Genomic DNA, 17,309 nt, shown 5'->3' with positions numbered 1-17,309 from the left:
ATAGGTGTTGCCTGTAGTCATTTGCGCAGCGCTTCTGGCTGCTTTGAGTGCTACGGATGTTAACTCACTGTGGGCTTTCTTGTAGTTCAGCAGTGCAATGCGCTTAGCGGCTATGACAAGTTCCAGCTCTTCAAAGTGAGATTGAAACCAGTCTGCATTCTGCTTCACACATTTGCCATAGGTGGTCATTGCTGAGTCATAGATGGCATCTCTGATGTGGGCCCACTGGGTCTCTGCATCCCCTGTAGGAGTGTTTTGAAGGGCTTTTTCAAAAAACTCAAACTATAATTCGGTTAATGCCTACGGATATGCAACGCGCCCACGCTAGCATGCACACGTGATACACGCATGCAAATAGGGCCAGAAAAGAGCACAAGAAAAATAGAGAAGTTTGAGGCAATCTCTGAATGGGGTTTCTTGTTATTGTTTCTGTGTTTCCAGTTCACCGTAGAATCTTTGATTGTAGACAGCTCTTACTTTTCGTTGGGGCCCAGTATTCTTCTTAAACCTTGTTCACATAGGAGACTTTTCTCTCTTTGAGTTTACGTGTCTTTAATGGTTTCCGAAGCTGGTGAGAATGAGATGAGAGCAGACAGGAGAGAGGTCTTTTCAGTCCAGGAGCAAACAGCTTTCTGAGTTTCTTTCAGCAAGTTCAAATTCAAAAAAACTCCCAACAGTCAGTTAGTCATGTGACTAAAACTGGTCTGATCACTACTTCTGTGTATTAGGGAAGCAAGGACTGGGTCCATTGTTCCAACACTGTCTGCTAACATGCAAATGTCTTTCCAGTCAGGGCCTTGGCCATTCCTTGCGATAGGCCCTCTTTTCTTCCCAGCCACAATTTTAAGTTTTAATGTTCATGTGGCGAAATAATGTGTGCCTCAGTCTTGGCATGTGGGGGCCTGCATGACACCTTCCCTCCTGCACCATCTCTCCAGCCATGTATTCATGAGCTGTCACTTCCTATTTCTGTGCTCACTAGCATGTGGCACAGGGAATAATCCGGAGATTACTACCTTGTCGGTCCTGCTTTTCAATCTCTCACCTAGCTCCCTAAAATTCGGACCATGACCTCTGGCTGTTCACCCTCCCCCCTCAGCATTTCCTGCAGCTGCTCAGTGACATCCTTGATCCTGGCACCAGGGAGGCAACATACCATCCTGGAGTCACATCTGCTGCTGCAGAAGCGCCTGTCAGTTCCCCTCATTATTGAATCCACTACCACTATTGCTCTTCTACTCTTCTTCCTCCCCACAGTGCAGCTGAGCCACCCATGGTGCCATGGACTTGGCTCTGCCTGCACTCCCCAGAGGAACCATCACTCTCATGAGTATTCAGAACTGAATACCGGTTGGAGAGTGCGATGCACTCATGGGATCCCTACCCTCCTGCTTGATCCTCCTTCTCCTTCTGGTGGTCACTCATTCCCTCTCTGCCTGCACATTTTTAAGCTTCGAGGTGACCACCTCCAGAAACGTGCTATCCATGAAGCTCTCGGCCTCCCAGATGCCCCGTAGTGACTCCAGCCACCGCTCATGGTCCGAAACCCAGAGCTCAAGCTGGCGATACTTCCTGCACATGTGGTTGTCCAGGCCACGAGAAGCGTCCAGGATTTCCCACATGGCTCAGAGTGTGTATTCCACGGGGTTGAGGTTCCTGCCATGCCTTTACTTTCTAGACTATTATCTGGAAACACTTACCAGTTACTCACCAGTCGACTCCTTCCCTGGTTGGGACATCACTTTAGCTGTTTTGCAGATGTTGCTTTTGGTGTCAGATATTTCACCAGAGGCACTCTCTCAGGCTTTAACTCCTCAGTTGCACTCATGTTTCCACCGCTTCTTGGCATTCAGTCTCTTCGTAATATAGATAAATGTCTCCCTACTCACCTAATTAATGCCTCTAGAATTCATCTTTCAGGTCTCTCTGTCTCCTGCTCCCTCACTTGTTTTGTAAAAAACCAGAACAGCACCTCTTCTCTCACTGCGTCGAATTCCCTCACTCACCAAATTCCCAGAGTTAGGTGCTCTGTTGAAGCATTACTCCGTCAAGCTGGACTCCATGCTACTTACTTCCAATCACATCCCACCAAATTGGAGAACATTCCCTTTACCTCCACTCTCTGCCTCCCACCTCCCAACCATTTGCCAACCAGTGTCACAAGGTTACGAACAATTCCGTGCCCTTTCATTTTTGCTAATTGTTTTTGTGGAATATTCTATTTAACCTGTGCTGTACCTGCCTTGGGAGTGTTTGATGGGACAGTGGAGAGGGAGCTTTATTCTGTATCTAACCCGTGCTTCATCTGCCCTGAGACTTCCTAAATGGAAAGCATCCTTTCCACAACAGAGACACATCTCACCTCAAAGAACACTGAATTTACATTAGAAGCAATGAGTTGGGAATTACCAGATTTCTTTTGCTCTCCTACTTGTTTTCTCCAATTCTGCAACTCAATCCAGGTTTAAATTCGCTGGTAATTTTTGTGGTTCCCGATTCAGGCTGTGGACAAGGCACCTGTTAAAAGCAGGCAGGTGCCTACTTAAGATTCAAAGGATGTCATTGGTATTGCAGTCCAATTTTAAGGTCTGTGCAGTGGGAGTCCCAGACTGTCTGCTGCCAAGCAGTGGCAAACTTGTTTGAGGAGTCGACTGTTAGAAGAGGCACAGTAAAATTTGAAAACTTTGCCTATCTTTGAACTTGAGAGAGCTGGTGGTGAGGTAGAACTGGGTGGTGTCAGCATACATGTGGAAACTGGCATGTTTTTAAATGATGTTGCCATGGGGAAGCATGTAGATGGGAAATAGGAGGGGGCCAAGGATGGATCCTTGGGGAACACCAGAGGTAATGGTGCGGGAGCAGGAAGAGAAGGCATTGCAGGTGATTCTCTGGTTATGATTAGATAGCTAAGAATGGAACCAGGTGAGTGCAAATAATTACAAATTAAACTGCAAATAATTTTCTATTTTCAGGAATTATGAAGCGATTGTCAAAGCCCATTGGAATAATCCTCACCAAGGCAAGGATCAGGTGACTGACCAGATCAAGTTCAGTATATTTCAGAGCATCATGGACTCCCTGTTTCAGACATTCAATGCCTGCATCTCTGTGACCAGTTTCCAGGAGTTGTCAGCCTGTGTTTTCAGCTGGATCGAGGAACACTGCAAACCACAGGTCAGAGTCCAGCACAATCCACGAGCACAAAGGACTGGCAACAAATCAGCAGTTTTCTTTATGGCTGATGGTTGATATGTAAATTTTAGTCATGATTGAACAGCGTCTGAGAAGAGCTCAGTTGAGCCCATGAAGAGCAGATGCTTTTTATGGTCATTTGTGTGTTAACACTGTAAGTTAACACCTGCATTATTAGCTCTTGGACAGTGCATTTGCTGAACTCCAGCCTTAGCACTGTGGGTTTGCTGAACTCCAGGAAGTTAGCCCTGTGCGTTCTCCGAATTTGAGTGCTGTGCGTTCTCGGAGCTCCAAAATGTTAATGCTGTATGTTCTTTGAACTCTGGAGTGTTAGTGCTCTGCGTTCTCTGAAATTGGTTGTGTTAGAGCCATGCATTCCCGGAACCCGAGTGAAAGTGCTCTGCCTTCTCAGAGCTCCAGAGTGTTACTGCTGTGCATTCTCGGAACTCCGGAATGTTAGTGCTGTGCGTGAGTTCTAAGATTTCTGGAGTCTTATTGCCATACTTTCTCAGAACTCAAGTGTTACCACAATGTGTTCTCTGAAATTGGTTGTGTCTGAGCACCATGCGTTCTCTGAACTCTAGAATGTTAGTCCTGTGCATTCACAAACTCCGTAGTGTTAGCATAGGTGTTCTCTGAATTCCAGTCTAGGTGCTGTGTGTTCACTGATCTCCAGAGTGTTTACACTGTACATTCTCTGAACTCCAGTGTCTGAGCGTTGTGCGATCTCAGAACTCGAGTGTTTGTGCTTTGAGCTCTCTGAATTCCGGAGTGTTGCTGTGTGTTCTTGGAACTCTGGAGTGTTAGTGCTTTACATTCTTTAAAATTTCTTGTGATAGCGCAGTGTGTTCCGTTAGTACTGTGGATTGTCTTTACTCTGTAGGCTGCCTGACAATGATTGGATAAAGCTACACATTCCAGTAAAGTGTTTGGCATGTGTTGTCCTTCCATCTCTTGGTGGTGAGAATAAGCTTCTCCTTCATTTGCACCAGTGTTGCCAGTAAACGTAGCCATAAAATGGGGACCTAGCAACAGCCCATAATGTGTAGTACACTTCTAATCCCCAGTTGGTCATTAGGTATGCTGGCTAGGGAAATCTAAAAGCAGATTTCGACAGTGAGTGACATGATTCACACTTGGCCACTTCTGCCCAGGAGCTGAGGGGGGAAATATATTTTAGAAAAGCAACCTCTTTTCTGTTAAAATATCTCCAATCGCATCAGTGGTTTAAATCCCATCCAAGTAAATTATCAACCATCACCGCGGTGAGTTGTGTTTCCCTACCCATCAGTACCTCAATAGGTAGCTGACCCAGGGCAGAGCAAAAAACTCTCAGGTTTAATTCCTGGTCTGTGCTACATTAGCTGATCTCAGTGAGGAAACTACAATTACCCTCATTGCCCACAGACGAGAGAGAAAAAAAATCAGCTCAGTTTGCAGCTCTGGTTTGCTATCTAGTCGCTGCTGTTCTATATGTATTTGTTTTGTGTGTGTATGTGCGCGCAAGCATGGCACTAAGTTTGTTTTGCTGCCGATAAAAATTGCAACCTTAATAACCTGATATGAGACACAGCTAAGTGGGAGAAATGCACAGACACTTAGAGCTGATTCAGAAGAAACAATGATGTAACACACTTGTGACTTTTTATTTGGTTTTGGTTAAGTGATCATGTCCACCCTGTGAAGCTCCACCTGAACCCAGAACCAGTCTTTTCTGTTTCACGTGCTGCAATTTGGGAAAAAAATTTGTTTGACTTCCTGCATTAGATATTTATTTTGGATCGGTGCATTTTACTAAGTCGATTCAATGGTGTGGGATCAGAACTAGCCTGGGTGATCTTTAATTGTGATGTAAAATGTGTAACATTTGTTGTTGTCTCTCTTGTTTCAGACTCTGCGAGAGATCGTGGTTGGTGTTCTGCAGCAGTTAAACAGTCAGCTACATTGAGTTGTCAGGATGGTTTAGCATTACAGGACTATGAGCAGATTTGTATGCTGGGAATTTCTGAAAATGTTACATGAACTCTCTGATATCAGCAGAAATATTAATATTGAAGAAAATGGCTTAAAGAATTTGTTGCACTTTTTTATTCTAATTAAAAATTGGATTGTTTATAATTTTGGTGCTTTGAAAAGGTTCATAATAGTAGGTCATACAGCCCCTCAAGCCTGCTCTGCCATTTAATAAGATCAAGGCTGATCCTTGACCTCAACTCCACTTTCTCGCTTGATCCCCATATACCTTGATTCCCTTCAAGTCCAAAAATCTAGCAATCTCACCCTTGAATACTCGACAGAGCATCCACAGTCCAAAAGGGTTGTCCCCTAATCCTGAGACTATGCCCCCTAGTTCATCTCTTCATCCAGGGGAAAGAGTCTCTCAGCATTTACACTATAAAGCCCTCTCAGAATCTTACCTTTCAATGAGATCACCTCTCATTCCTCTGAACTTCAGAGAGTATGTGCCCATTCTACTTGATCTCTACTCAAGAGAACAACCCTCTCCTTCCAGGAATAAGTCTTTTTTTTTTCATTCATGGGATGTGGGAGTCACTGGCCTGGCCAGCATTTATTGCCCATCCCTAATTGCCCTTGAGAAGGTGGTGGTGAGCTGCCTTCTTGAACCGCTGCTGTCCATGTGGGGTAGGTACACCCACAGTGCTGTTAGGAAGGGAGTTCCAGGATTTTGACCCAGCGACAGTGAAGGAACAGCGAAATAGTTCCAAGTCAGGATGGTGTGTGACTTGGAGGGGAACTTGCAGGTGATGGTGTTCCCATGCATTTGCTGCCCTTATCCTTCTAGTTGGTAGAGGTTGCGGGTTTGGAAGGTGCTGTCTAAGGAGCCTTGGTGAATTGCTGTCGTGCATCTTGTAGATAGTACACACTGCTGCCACTGTGCGTCAGTGGTGGAGGGACTGAATGTTTGTAGATAGGGTGCCAATCAAGCGGGCTGCTTTGTCCTGGATGGTGTCGAGCTTCTTGAGTGTTGTTGGAGCTGCATCCATCCAGGCAAGTGGAGAGTATTCCATCACACTTTTGACTTGTGCCTTGTAGATGGTGGACAGGCTTTGGGGAGTCAGGAGGTGGGTTACTCGCTGCAGGATTCCTAGCCTCTGACCTGCTCTTGTAGCCACGGTATTTATATGGCTACTCCAGTTCAGTTTCTGGTCAATAGTAGCCCCTAGGATGTTGATAGTGGGGGATTCAGCGATGGTAATGCCATTGAATATCAAGGAGAGATGGTTAGATTCTCTCTTGTTGGAGATGGTCATTGCCTGGCACTTGTGTAGTGCGAATGTTACTTGCTACTTATCAGCCCAAGCCTGCATATTGTCCAGTCTTGCTGCATTTCTACACGGACTGCTTCAGTATCTGAGGAGTCATGAATGGTGCTGACCATCAGCGAACATCCCCACTTCTGACCTTACGATTGAAGGAAGGTCATTGATGAAGCAGCTGAAGATGGTTGGGCCGAGGACACTACCCTGAGGAACTCCTGCAGTGATGTCCTGGAGCTCAGATGATTGACCTCCAACAACCACAACCATCTTCCTTTACGCTAGGTATGATTCCAGCCAGCAGAGGGTTTTCCCCCTGATTCCCATTGACCTTAGTTTTGCTAGGGCTCCTTGATGCCATACTCAGGCAAATGCTGCCTTGATGTCAAGGGCAGTCACTCTCAACTCACCTCACCTCGTGAACCTTTGTTGCATCCCCTCTAAGACAAGTATATCTTTTAGGTTAATATGGTGCCCCACTACTGCAGATTTTTAATGGGCTCATATCCTGTTTTGTTGGCCTGCCAAAGATCAATTCAGAGTAGATAACAGGAAGTTTAGAAAAGTTAAAGTTAAACTGAACCAGTCTCCCCAATCTTTGCACAGTTGCACATTCCATCTTGCTTATTTGCCTCTGGATGTTTGGGAGCCTTAGAGTCATTATGGCACAGAGGGCGGCTCTTTGTAGAGCAATCCAATCAGTCCCATTACCCTGCTCTATACTCATAGCCCTGCAAGTTTATTTCCATCAAGTGCCCATCCAATTTCCTTTCAAAATCATTCATCATCTCCACTTCCAACATCCATGCAGACAGCACGATTCAAGTCATTATCACTTGCTGCATAAAAAAATTTCCTCCTCACATTCCCCTGCATCACTTGCCTAAAGACCTTAATTTTGTGTCCCCCTCGTCCTGGTACCATCAGCTGATGGGAACATTTTTCTTTGTGTCTACCTTATCATCATCTTCTTCTTTGGCCTGCTTGTCTCGGGAGACAATGGGTAAGCGCCTGGAGGTGGTCAGTGGTTTGTAGAGCAGCGCCTGGAGTGGCAAGAAAGGCCAATACCAGAGTGACAGACTCTTCCACAGGTGCTGCAGAAAAAATTGGTTGTCGGGGCTGTTACACAGTTGGCTCTTCCCTTGCGCTTCTGTCTTTTTTCCTGACAACTGCTAAGTCTCTTCGACTCGCCACACTTTAGCCCCGCCTTTATGGCTGCCCGCCAGCTCTGGCGATCGCTGGCAACTGACTCCCACGACTTGTGATCAATGTTACAGGACTTCATGTCGCGTTTGCAGACGTCTTTAAAGCGGAGACATGGACAGCCGGTAGGTCTGATAACAGTGGTGAGCTCGCTGTACAATGTGTCCTTGGGGATCCTGCCATCTTCCATGCGGCTCACATGGCCAAGCCATCTCAAGCGCTGCTGACTCAGTAGTGTGAATAAGCTGGGGATGTTGGCCGCCTCGAGGACTACTGTGTTGGAGATGCGGTTCTGCCACCTGATGCCAAGGATTCTCCGGAGGCAGCGAAGATGGAATGAATTGAGACGTCGCTCTTGGCTGACATACGTTGTCCAGGCCTTGCTGCCATAGAGCAAGGTACTGAGGACACAGGCTTGAAACGCTCGGACTTTTGTGTTCCGTGTCAGTGCGCCATTTTCCCACACTCTCTTGGCCAGTCTGGACATAGCAGTGGAAGCCTTTCCCGTGCACTTGTTGATTTCTACATCGAGAGATGGGTTACTGGTGATAGTTGAGCCTAGGTATGTGAACTCTTGAACCACTTCCAGACCGTGGTCGCCGATATTGATGGGTGGAGCATTTCTGACGTCCTGTCCCATGATGTTTGTTTTCTTGAGGCTGATGGTTAGGCCAAATTCGTTGCAGGCAGCCGCAAACCTGTCGATGAGACTCTGCAGACACTCTTCAGTGTGAGATGTTAATTTTTTAGATTAGATTAGAGATACAGCACTGAAACAGGCCCTTCGGCCCACCGAGTCTGTGCAGAACATCAACCACCCATTTATACTAATCCTACACTAATCCCATATTCCAACCAAACATCCCCACCTGTCCCTATATTTCCCTACCACCTATCTATACTAGTGACAATTTATCATGGCCAATTAACCTATCAACCTGCAAGTCTTTTGGCTTGTGGGAGGAAACCGGAGCACCCGGAGAAAACCCACGCAGACACAGGGAGAACTTGCAAACTCCACACAGGCAGTACCCGGAATCGAACCCGGGTCCCTGGAGCTGTGAGGCTGCGGTGCTAACCACTGCGCCACTGTGCCGCCCCAAATGCAGCATCATCAGCAGAGAGGAGTTCCCTGATGAGGACTTTCCGTACTTTGGTCTCCGCTCTTAGACGGGCAAGGTTGAACAATCTGCCACCTGATCTTGTGTGGAGGAAAATTCCTTCTTCTGAAGACTTGAACGCATGTGAGAGCAGCAGGGAGAAGAAAATCCTACCTAGTGTAGGTGCGGGAACACAGCCCTGTTTCACGCCACTCAGGATAGGAAAGGGGTCTGATGAGGCGCCGTTATGCTGAATTGTGCCTTTCATATTGTCATGGAATGAGGTGATGATACTCAGTAGCTTTGGTGGGCATCCGATCTTTGCTAGTAGTCTGAAGAGACAACGTCAGCTGACAAGGTCAAAGGCTTTGAAATCTATGAAAGCAACGTAGAGGGGCATCTGTTGTTCGCGGCATTTCTCCTGTAACTTCAAAGTGCCCGCGGGAGATGTGCGGCTCGTAGCGCATCTGCAGCGCAATGTTGGCGAATTCCTGCTGGTACTGGCGCCCACCTCCTGGAGGACGCAGATGAGCTTTCCTGGCGTCGATGGTGGGAACTGATGAAATGTTTTATTACCTGCACCCCCCCCCGCTTCCCCTTTGCTCCCCCCACCCCTTGCAACCCCTTCCCAGCACCCCCTTCCCCTGCAACCCCCACCCCTCTACAGCCCCCTTCCCAGCTCCCTCTCCTCCCACCGGCATCCACCTATCCCTGAGCAGGGGCCCTAACAACCCCACTGCCTTGTTGGCGTCTTGGGAGAGTCCAAGGCTAAGGGAGGAAACCCTAACAGAAAATCCGGAGCGGAACCCCATGTGTCACCTTAGGCATGTTTCCGGCAGTTCCTGCAGCCATACCGGTGCCAAACGTCATGCTCTGCACTCCTTTGGACTCCACCAGAAAGGCCGAGAGGGGGGTTTTGACGCTTGGGCAACTCACAACCTCCATATATTCGCCCAGGCATGCGCCATGGAGAGGTCACTCCATAGTCGCCTCACAACGACCGAAACAACACAGAAGGCAGCAGTTACGGATTATATGTCCAGCTCAATTGGCATAGAGATTGGGCGCCACGACTGCCTTTGTCGGTGGGAGAGGTCATCGCACCTCACTGGATAGCTACTGCCCGCCTCAAACCGGGCAGCCCCCGGTCAATAGGTTCTGTCTGTCCCGCTACAGTCCACCTGCTTCAATGGTGCTTGGAGCTCAGGGTCATTGCCCGAAAAGCGGACTGCAACACCACACCAAACAGCACAAAAAAAGGAAAGAAGGTACCAGCCCTTCGTTTTGCAAGCTGGAATGTCAGAACTATGTGTCCTGGCCTGTCGGACGACCTTACACAAATCAACGATTCTCGGAAGACCGCCATCATTAACAACGAGCTCAGTAGACTCAATGTGGACATTGCAGCACTTCAGGAGACACGCCTCCCTGCGAGCGGATCTCTAACAGAGCAAGACTACACCTTCTTCTGGCAGGGTACGGATCCTGAAGAACCAAGAAAGCATGGAGTGGGCTTCGCCATCAGAAACTCTTTGCTCAGCATGATAGAGCCACCGTCAAATGGCTCAGAACGCATACTGTCCATCCGACTGCTCACCGCCTCTGGTCCAGTACTCCTACTCAGCATCTATGCTCCAACACGCTGCTCCCCACCTGAAGATGAAAACCAGTTCTACGAGGAACTCCATAATATCATTAGTAGCATCCCCAATCCCGAACATCTGTTCCTGCTGGGGGACTTTAATGCCAGGGTTGGGGCTGACCATGACTCATGGCCGTCCTGCCTTGGGCGCTATGGCATAGGATGGATGAATGAGAATGGACAGAGACTGCTTGAGTTGTGTACCTATCATAACCTCTGCATCACCAACTCGTTCTTTCACACTAAACCCTGTCACCAGGTTTCTTGGAGGCACCCAAGATCACGTCGTTGGCACCAGCTGGACCTCATAGTCACAAGGCGAGCCTCCTTAAACTGTGTTCAAATCACACGCAGCTTCCACAGTGCGGACTGCGACACCGACCACTCCCTGTTGTGCAGCAAGGTTAGACGCAAACCAAAGAAGCTGCAATCACTCCAAGCAGAAGGGCCACCCGCGCATCAACACGAGCAGAATTTCGTATCCACAGCTGTTACAAAAATTTCTAAATTCACTTGAAAAAGCCCTTCAAAACACTCCCACAGGGGATGCAAAGACCAAGTGGGCCCACATCAGAGACGCCATCGATCAGTCAGCCATGATCACCTATGGCAAACGTGTGAAGCGGAATGCAGACTGGTTTAAATCTCATTTTGAAGAGCTGGAACCTGTCATAGTCGCTAAGCGCATTGCACTGCTGAACTACAAAAAAGCCCCCAGCGAGTTAACATCCGTAGCACTTAAAACAGCCAGAAGCACTGCACAAAGAACAGACAGGCGCTGCGCAAATGACTACTGGCAACACCTATGCAGTCATATTCAGCTGGCCTCAGACACCGGAAACATCAGAGAAATGTATGATGGCATTAAGAGAGCTTTTGGACCAACCATCAAGAAGATCGCCCCCCTCAAATCTAAATCAGGGGACACAATCACTGACCAACGCAAGCAAATGGACCGCTGGGTTGAGCACTACCTAGAACTGTACTCCAGGGAGAATGTTGTCACTGAGACTGCCCTCAATGCAGCCCAGCCTCTACCAGTCATGGATGAGCTGAACGTACAGCCAACAAAATCGGAACTCAGTGATGCCGTTGATTCTCTAACCAGCGGAAAAGCCCCTGGGAAGGACGGCATTACCCCTGAAATAATCAAGAATGCTAAGCACTCTACGAACTGCTTTGCCTGTGCTGGGACGAGGGAGCAGTACCACAGGACATGCGCGATGCCAATATCATCACCCTCTATTAAAACAAAGGTGACCGCGGTGACTGCAACAAGTACCTTGGAATCTCCCTGCTCAGCATAGTGGGGAAAGTCTTCGCTCGAGTCGCTTTAAACAGGCTCCAGAAGCTGGCCGAGCGTGTCTACCCTGAGGCAGTGTGGCTTTCGAGCAGAGAGATCGACCATTGACATGCTGTTCGCCCTTCGTCACCTTATCTAAATCTGTCATAATCTTGTACACCTCTATCAAATGTTCCCTCAGTCTCTTTCAAAAGGAGAACAACCCCAGCTTCGCCAACCTAACCTGCTAGTTAAATCCCTCATCCCCGGAACCATTCTGGTAAATCTCCTCTGCACCCTCTCAAGGACCTTCACATGCTTCCCAAAGTGTGGTGACCAGAATGGGACACAATACTCTAGATGTAGCCTAACCAGAGTGTTATAAAGATTCAGCATAACTTCCCTGCTTTTGTACTGAATACCTCTATTTATGAAGCTCAAAATCCCATATGCTTTGCTAACTACTCTCTCAATATGTCCTGCCACCTTCAAAGATCTATGCACATGAATTCCCAGGTCTCTCTGTCCCTGTATACTCTTTAGAACTGAGATATTTAGTCCATATGGCCTCTACTTATCCCTTCTGCCAAAATGCATCACCTCTCACTGTTCTGTATTAAATTCCATCTGCCACTTGGCTGCCCCTTCTGCTAGCCTATCTATGTCCTGTTCTGGTTGATTGGTATCATCTTAACTGTCTGCCACTCCTCCAAGTTTGGTATCATCGGCAAATTTTGAAATTTTACTCTGTATTCCAATATCCAAGTCCTGTTTAGATTTTAAAAAAACAGTGGTCCTAGCATTGAACCTTGGGGAACAATACTGTCTCCCATCTCCCAGTCTGAAAAACATTTACCTTACTCACTGTTTTCCGTCCTTGATTCAGTTTTTTTATCCAAGCTGACACAGACCCTCCTTTCCACGAGCCTCAGTTTTGTTAACCAGCCTTTTATGTGGTACTTTGTCAAATGCTTTCTTAAAATCCATATAGAAAACATCTATTGCTTTCTTGTCATCAACCTTCTGTTACTTCATCAAAAAAATCAATTAAATTAATCAAGCATGATTTCCCTTTTACAAATCAGTGCTGGCTATCCTTAATTAACTCAAATCTCTCCAAGTTCCTGATTTTTCTTCCCTGATTATTGCTTCTAAAACCTTACCCACCACTGATGTTAAACTGACTGGCCTGTAGTTACTCGGAATGTCCTAATATCCTTTCTTGAATAAGGGTGTCACATTTGAACAAAGAACAAAGATAATTACAGCACAGGAACAGGCCCTTTGGCCCTCCAAGCCTGCGCCAATCCAGATCCTCTCTCTAAACATGTCGCCTATTTTCTAAGGTTAAAGAACAAAGATAATTACAGCACAGGAACAGGCCCTCCGGCCCTCCAAGCCACTCTCCAATCCTCTGACACCTCCCCCATATCTTGGGAAGATTGGAAGATTATAGCAAAACACTTCCACTATCTCCACTCCCACTTCCATTAGCAATCTGGGATGCAAGCCATTTGGATCAGGCGACTTATCCGCTCTAAGCATAGCCAGCCTTTCCAGTACATACTTCCTAGCAATTTTCACATTTATTACCTCTACCAATATTTTCCAGCATCCTCTCAGCAAACATCTATTGAAAGTACTCATTAATTATTCTAGCCTTGTCCTGCGCCTCTAAGCATATATTGCCCACTTTGTCCCTAATAGGTTCCACCCCGCCACTTGCACCCACTTACTATATACATGCCAATAGAAGATATTTGGGCTCCCTTTTATGTTAATTGCTATTCTTTTGTTATTCTCTTTGCCAGTCTTATTTCCTCTTCAATTTCCCTCTCTACTTATTGTATTTGGCCTGGTTCCCACTTGAAGAATTCACCTTACATGCATCAACCCTTTTTTTTTGTTGTTTCATCATATTCTCTATCTCCCTCATCATCCAAGGAGCCCTGGCTTTGGTTCCCTTGCCTTTGCCCTTGTTGGAATGTACCTAGCCTGTACCTGAAACATCTCCCCCTTAAAGATCACCCATTGTTTGTTCCAGTTTCTCCTGTCAATCTTTGGTTCCCTTTTACCCTGGCTAGATCCCCTCATCCCATTGAAGTTTGCCCTCTTCCAACTTAGAAGTTTGACTTCAAATTGTTCCTTGCACTTCTCCATTACAAAGCAAAACCTCATGGGTAACAGTGATAATTTTATTCAAGTGTTCTCCCACAGACACTTGGTCCACCTCATTCCCCAGCACTAGATCCAGTAATGCCTCCTTCCTAGTTGGATCGAAAACATACTGGCCAAGGAAATTCTCCTGAACACATTTCAAACATTCCTCCTCCTCCTTTACTCCTATATTAGCCCAATCAATACTTAGGTAATTAAAGTCCCCCAATAGCATCACTCTCTTGTTCTTGCTCATCTCTGTGATTTCCCTGTAGGTTTGCTCCTCTATATCTCTCTATTTGGAGGCCTATAGAATACATAAAGTAGTGTGATCATCCCCTTTTTGCAATACAAAGTTGGGTGGGGAAGTGTTTTCAGTTGTTCAGGGCTCTAGTCAAACCCCATCTGGACTACTGCATTCTGTTTGGACACTGCAGCTCAAGAAGGATAGTGGTCTTAGTGGAGGTGCAGTGCAGAGCCACCAGAAGAATACTGAGGCTGAGAGGTGTAAATTGAGGGCAGGTTGCATAAACTTGTCTTGTATTCCCTTGAGTTTAAAGATTGAGAAGTAGGCTAATTGAGGTGTTTAATATTATAAAGGAATTTGTTAATGTAGATATAGAAAAATTATTTCATTTGGGGAATCCATAATAAAATTAGAGTTAGGCCATTCAGGAGTGAAATCAGGAAGCACTTTTTCACACAAAGGATAGTGGTAATCAGTAACCCTCTTCCCTCAAAAAACAGATGCTTGGGGGCAATTGATGTTTTCAAGACAGAGATAGATTTTTTTTGTTGCATAATGGCATTAGGAGATATATGTGTCAGCCATGGCTCAATTGGTAGCACTCTCGCCTCTGAATTTAAAAAGTTTCTGGGTTCAAGTCCTATTTCATGACTGGAGCACAAAAATCAAGGTTGACACTCCATTGCAGAACTGGGGGAGTGCTGCACTGTTAAAGTTGCCATCTTTTCATTGAAACATTAAACCAAGCCCCTGTCTGTCCTCTCATGTGGATTAAAAAAAAAAATTCTATGGCACTACTCATTGTGAACATCACAAAAACAGGTGATTTGGTCATTACATTGCTGTTTGTGGGAGCTTGCTGTGTGCATATTGGTTGCTGTGTTTCCTGCATTACAACAGTGACTACACTTCAAAAATACTTTGAGACCTCTGGTGGTGTTGAAAGGCACTAGTCTTTTTTCTTTTACATGGAATAGAGTTTGAAGTACAGATCAGCCATGATCTAACTGAATGGCAAAACAAGCTCGAGGGGGCTGAATGGCCTCCTATTCTTGGGGCTCAAATGCAGATTGGTGCCTCTCATGGGTTTACTTTAGCAATCTCAGATCCAATATGTGTTCACGCAGTGCAGCTTTATGCCAAAATGAATTTAGTGCCCTATTAGGGTCCCATGAAGGTTGTGAGTGCCATCTTGTCTTGAATAGAACTGGGAATGGACCCTAAGTAACTATATTCCATTTTAATCCCCTCTCGCTTTGGGTGGATTTGTGGCATCTGTTGGGGCAACTCAATAAATTCAAATCTCTTTTCTAGATGTGAACTACACTTTAGCATACTGGCTACAGCTGTAAGACATGCTAAGCCACCTTTGACCTTTTCATCTTGTATTTGATGCTTTTGTCCTATAAGCCAGAGGGTGGGGAACTGGTCTTTGTGTATAGCTAGTGCAGGCTAGATGATCTAGGATTTCCCATTCAAGGTCTTCATGCTGAATGAACTGCCTTGCTTGGGGAAGCAATGATTAGGTTTCCACATCTCACTTTACTGTGAAATATTAACACTTCAATATGCACAAAACTATTAAAATTATTTAATTCAATTTCAAAATTTGAGCATGATGTTGGTTGTTGTTTAGTCTCAGTAATGTTACGACCAAGGCGGGAGGAATGCACTATTAATTCAGTCTCCCTTCTACACAGGTCATAGCACATCAATAAATTTTCCTATTTAGATAGATACTCGATTTGTCTCCAGCATAAAGCACACTAATCAGGTTTCTTTAATCAACATCAAAATTAACCATTTATTATAAAATTAAGTCTTAACTAATAATGAAGTAAATATATATATGAATTGAGATATTAAAGTTCCTTATTTTTTTCCTACCCCTCATGCACATAAATCCAAAAACTGGTTAACCAGGGAAAAAGGGATTTTGGTTTACAGCGGTTTCATAGAAATAAAAGGAATTTTAAAAAACTTATAGACTGCCATGATCTGGAAAGAGGTTCTTTGGTTTGGCGCGGTGTCCCAAAGCAAATAGCTGGATGCCACTCAAAGTCTTTCCAGGCGAGGTTGATGAACCGTCTGTGATGGGTAGGCAAAGAACCTTAACGATAGAAGGCTTCACATAGGTCTTCCATCAGGGGTGTAGCAACAAGTGTCAGTTCTCAACATTCGATGAAAACGTCCTCTTTTAAAGATGCACAATGTCTGCAAATTCAGGGTTTCTTCAAAAATGCAGGAGGCAACAGTACCACTTCATACAAGCTTTTGCTTTTCAGGAGCAAGGATTCTTCATAGAGGTAATAATTTTCTGGTTGTTCTTCTAATCTCCAGGCAGGTCCACATCAAATTCCAATTGTCTGCTTTTTTCCAAACCCACTGGCTTTTAGAGTTCAAAAATGAAACCAAAATCTTCTGGAAACAAGTCATATGTCAATCCATAAATTCTGTCTTGTAATGACAGAGGATAGCTCTTAGGTCAAACCCCCTGCTGGTTTCCTTGAAATTACCTGCTTTCCAGTCCTTGTTTACCAGTTCAACTTCCTTTCAAACCATCCATAAAGTTCAGTTATTTCCAGATGTCTACTGAAATCCTTTTCAGCTTTTAAAAGTATAGAATCCCAAGTTTCAATACAAAAAGAATGGAAATCCGGACAACAGTACACAGAATTTTTTTTTTAATATTTCAAAAAAAAATTGAGGTCAAAGAAAAATCAGTAGCCTCAATAACAAGATTTTTGTTCAATTTCGTCCAATCGTTAAAATTGTTAGTGCATTTTTTTTGATGCTGCTACACCAAATGCAACCAGTTGCCAAGGTTGATTGTGAGGGTATTTGTTGCCCATCCCTAATTGCCCTTGAGAAGCTGATGGTGAGCTGCCGCCTTGAACCAGTGCAGACCATCTGGTGCAGGTATACTCAGTGCTGTTAGGGAGGGAGTTTCAGGATTTTGACCCAGTGACAGTGAAGGAATGGCAATATATTTCCAAGTCAGGACTTGGAGGTGACGATGCGGACATCGCCACCCATGTGCCTGCTACCCTTGTGGTAGAGGTCACAGGTTTGGAAGGTGCTGTCAAAGGAACCTTGGCAAGTTACTGCAGTGCACCTTGTAGATGGTGGAGTTTGTGAAGATTGAGTGTCAATCACGTGGACTGCATTTTGTCCCAGTCTTATTGCACGTGGACGCTCTCTCCTTCAT

The 17,309-nt window shown here is 45.6% G+C and overlaps 1 protein-coding gene across 1 annotated transcript in view; it reads left to right on the top strand.

Annotated features, from left to right (window-relative positions):
* mlx (MAX dimerization protein MLX) overlaps positions 1-5,310 on the top strand; it is a 134,409-nt gene extending 129,099 nt beyond the window's left edge. The window contains 2 exon segments of the mRNA XM_068013709.1: positions 2,973-3,174; positions 5,084-5,310. Of these exon segments, the coding sequence (XP_067869810.1) occupies positions 2,973-3,174; positions 5,084-5,140 (259 nt within the window). The 3' untranslated portion in view covers positions 5,141-5,310.
* Positions 5,311-17,309: the final 11,999 nt, after the last annotated feature.

This window comes from Heterodontus francisci, chromosome 33 (genome assembly GCF_036365525.1).
Source record: "Heterodontus francisci isolate sHetFra1 chromosome 33, sHetFra1.hap1, whole genome shotgun sequence".
In the NCBI taxonomy this organism is placed as follows: domain Eukaryota; kingdom Metazoa; phylum Chordata; class Chondrichthyes; order Heterodontiformes; family Heterodontidae; genus Heterodontus; species Heterodontus francisci.
Note: the sequence above shows the minus strand (reverse complement) of the source record. Positions and strands in the feature narration are given on the sequence as shown.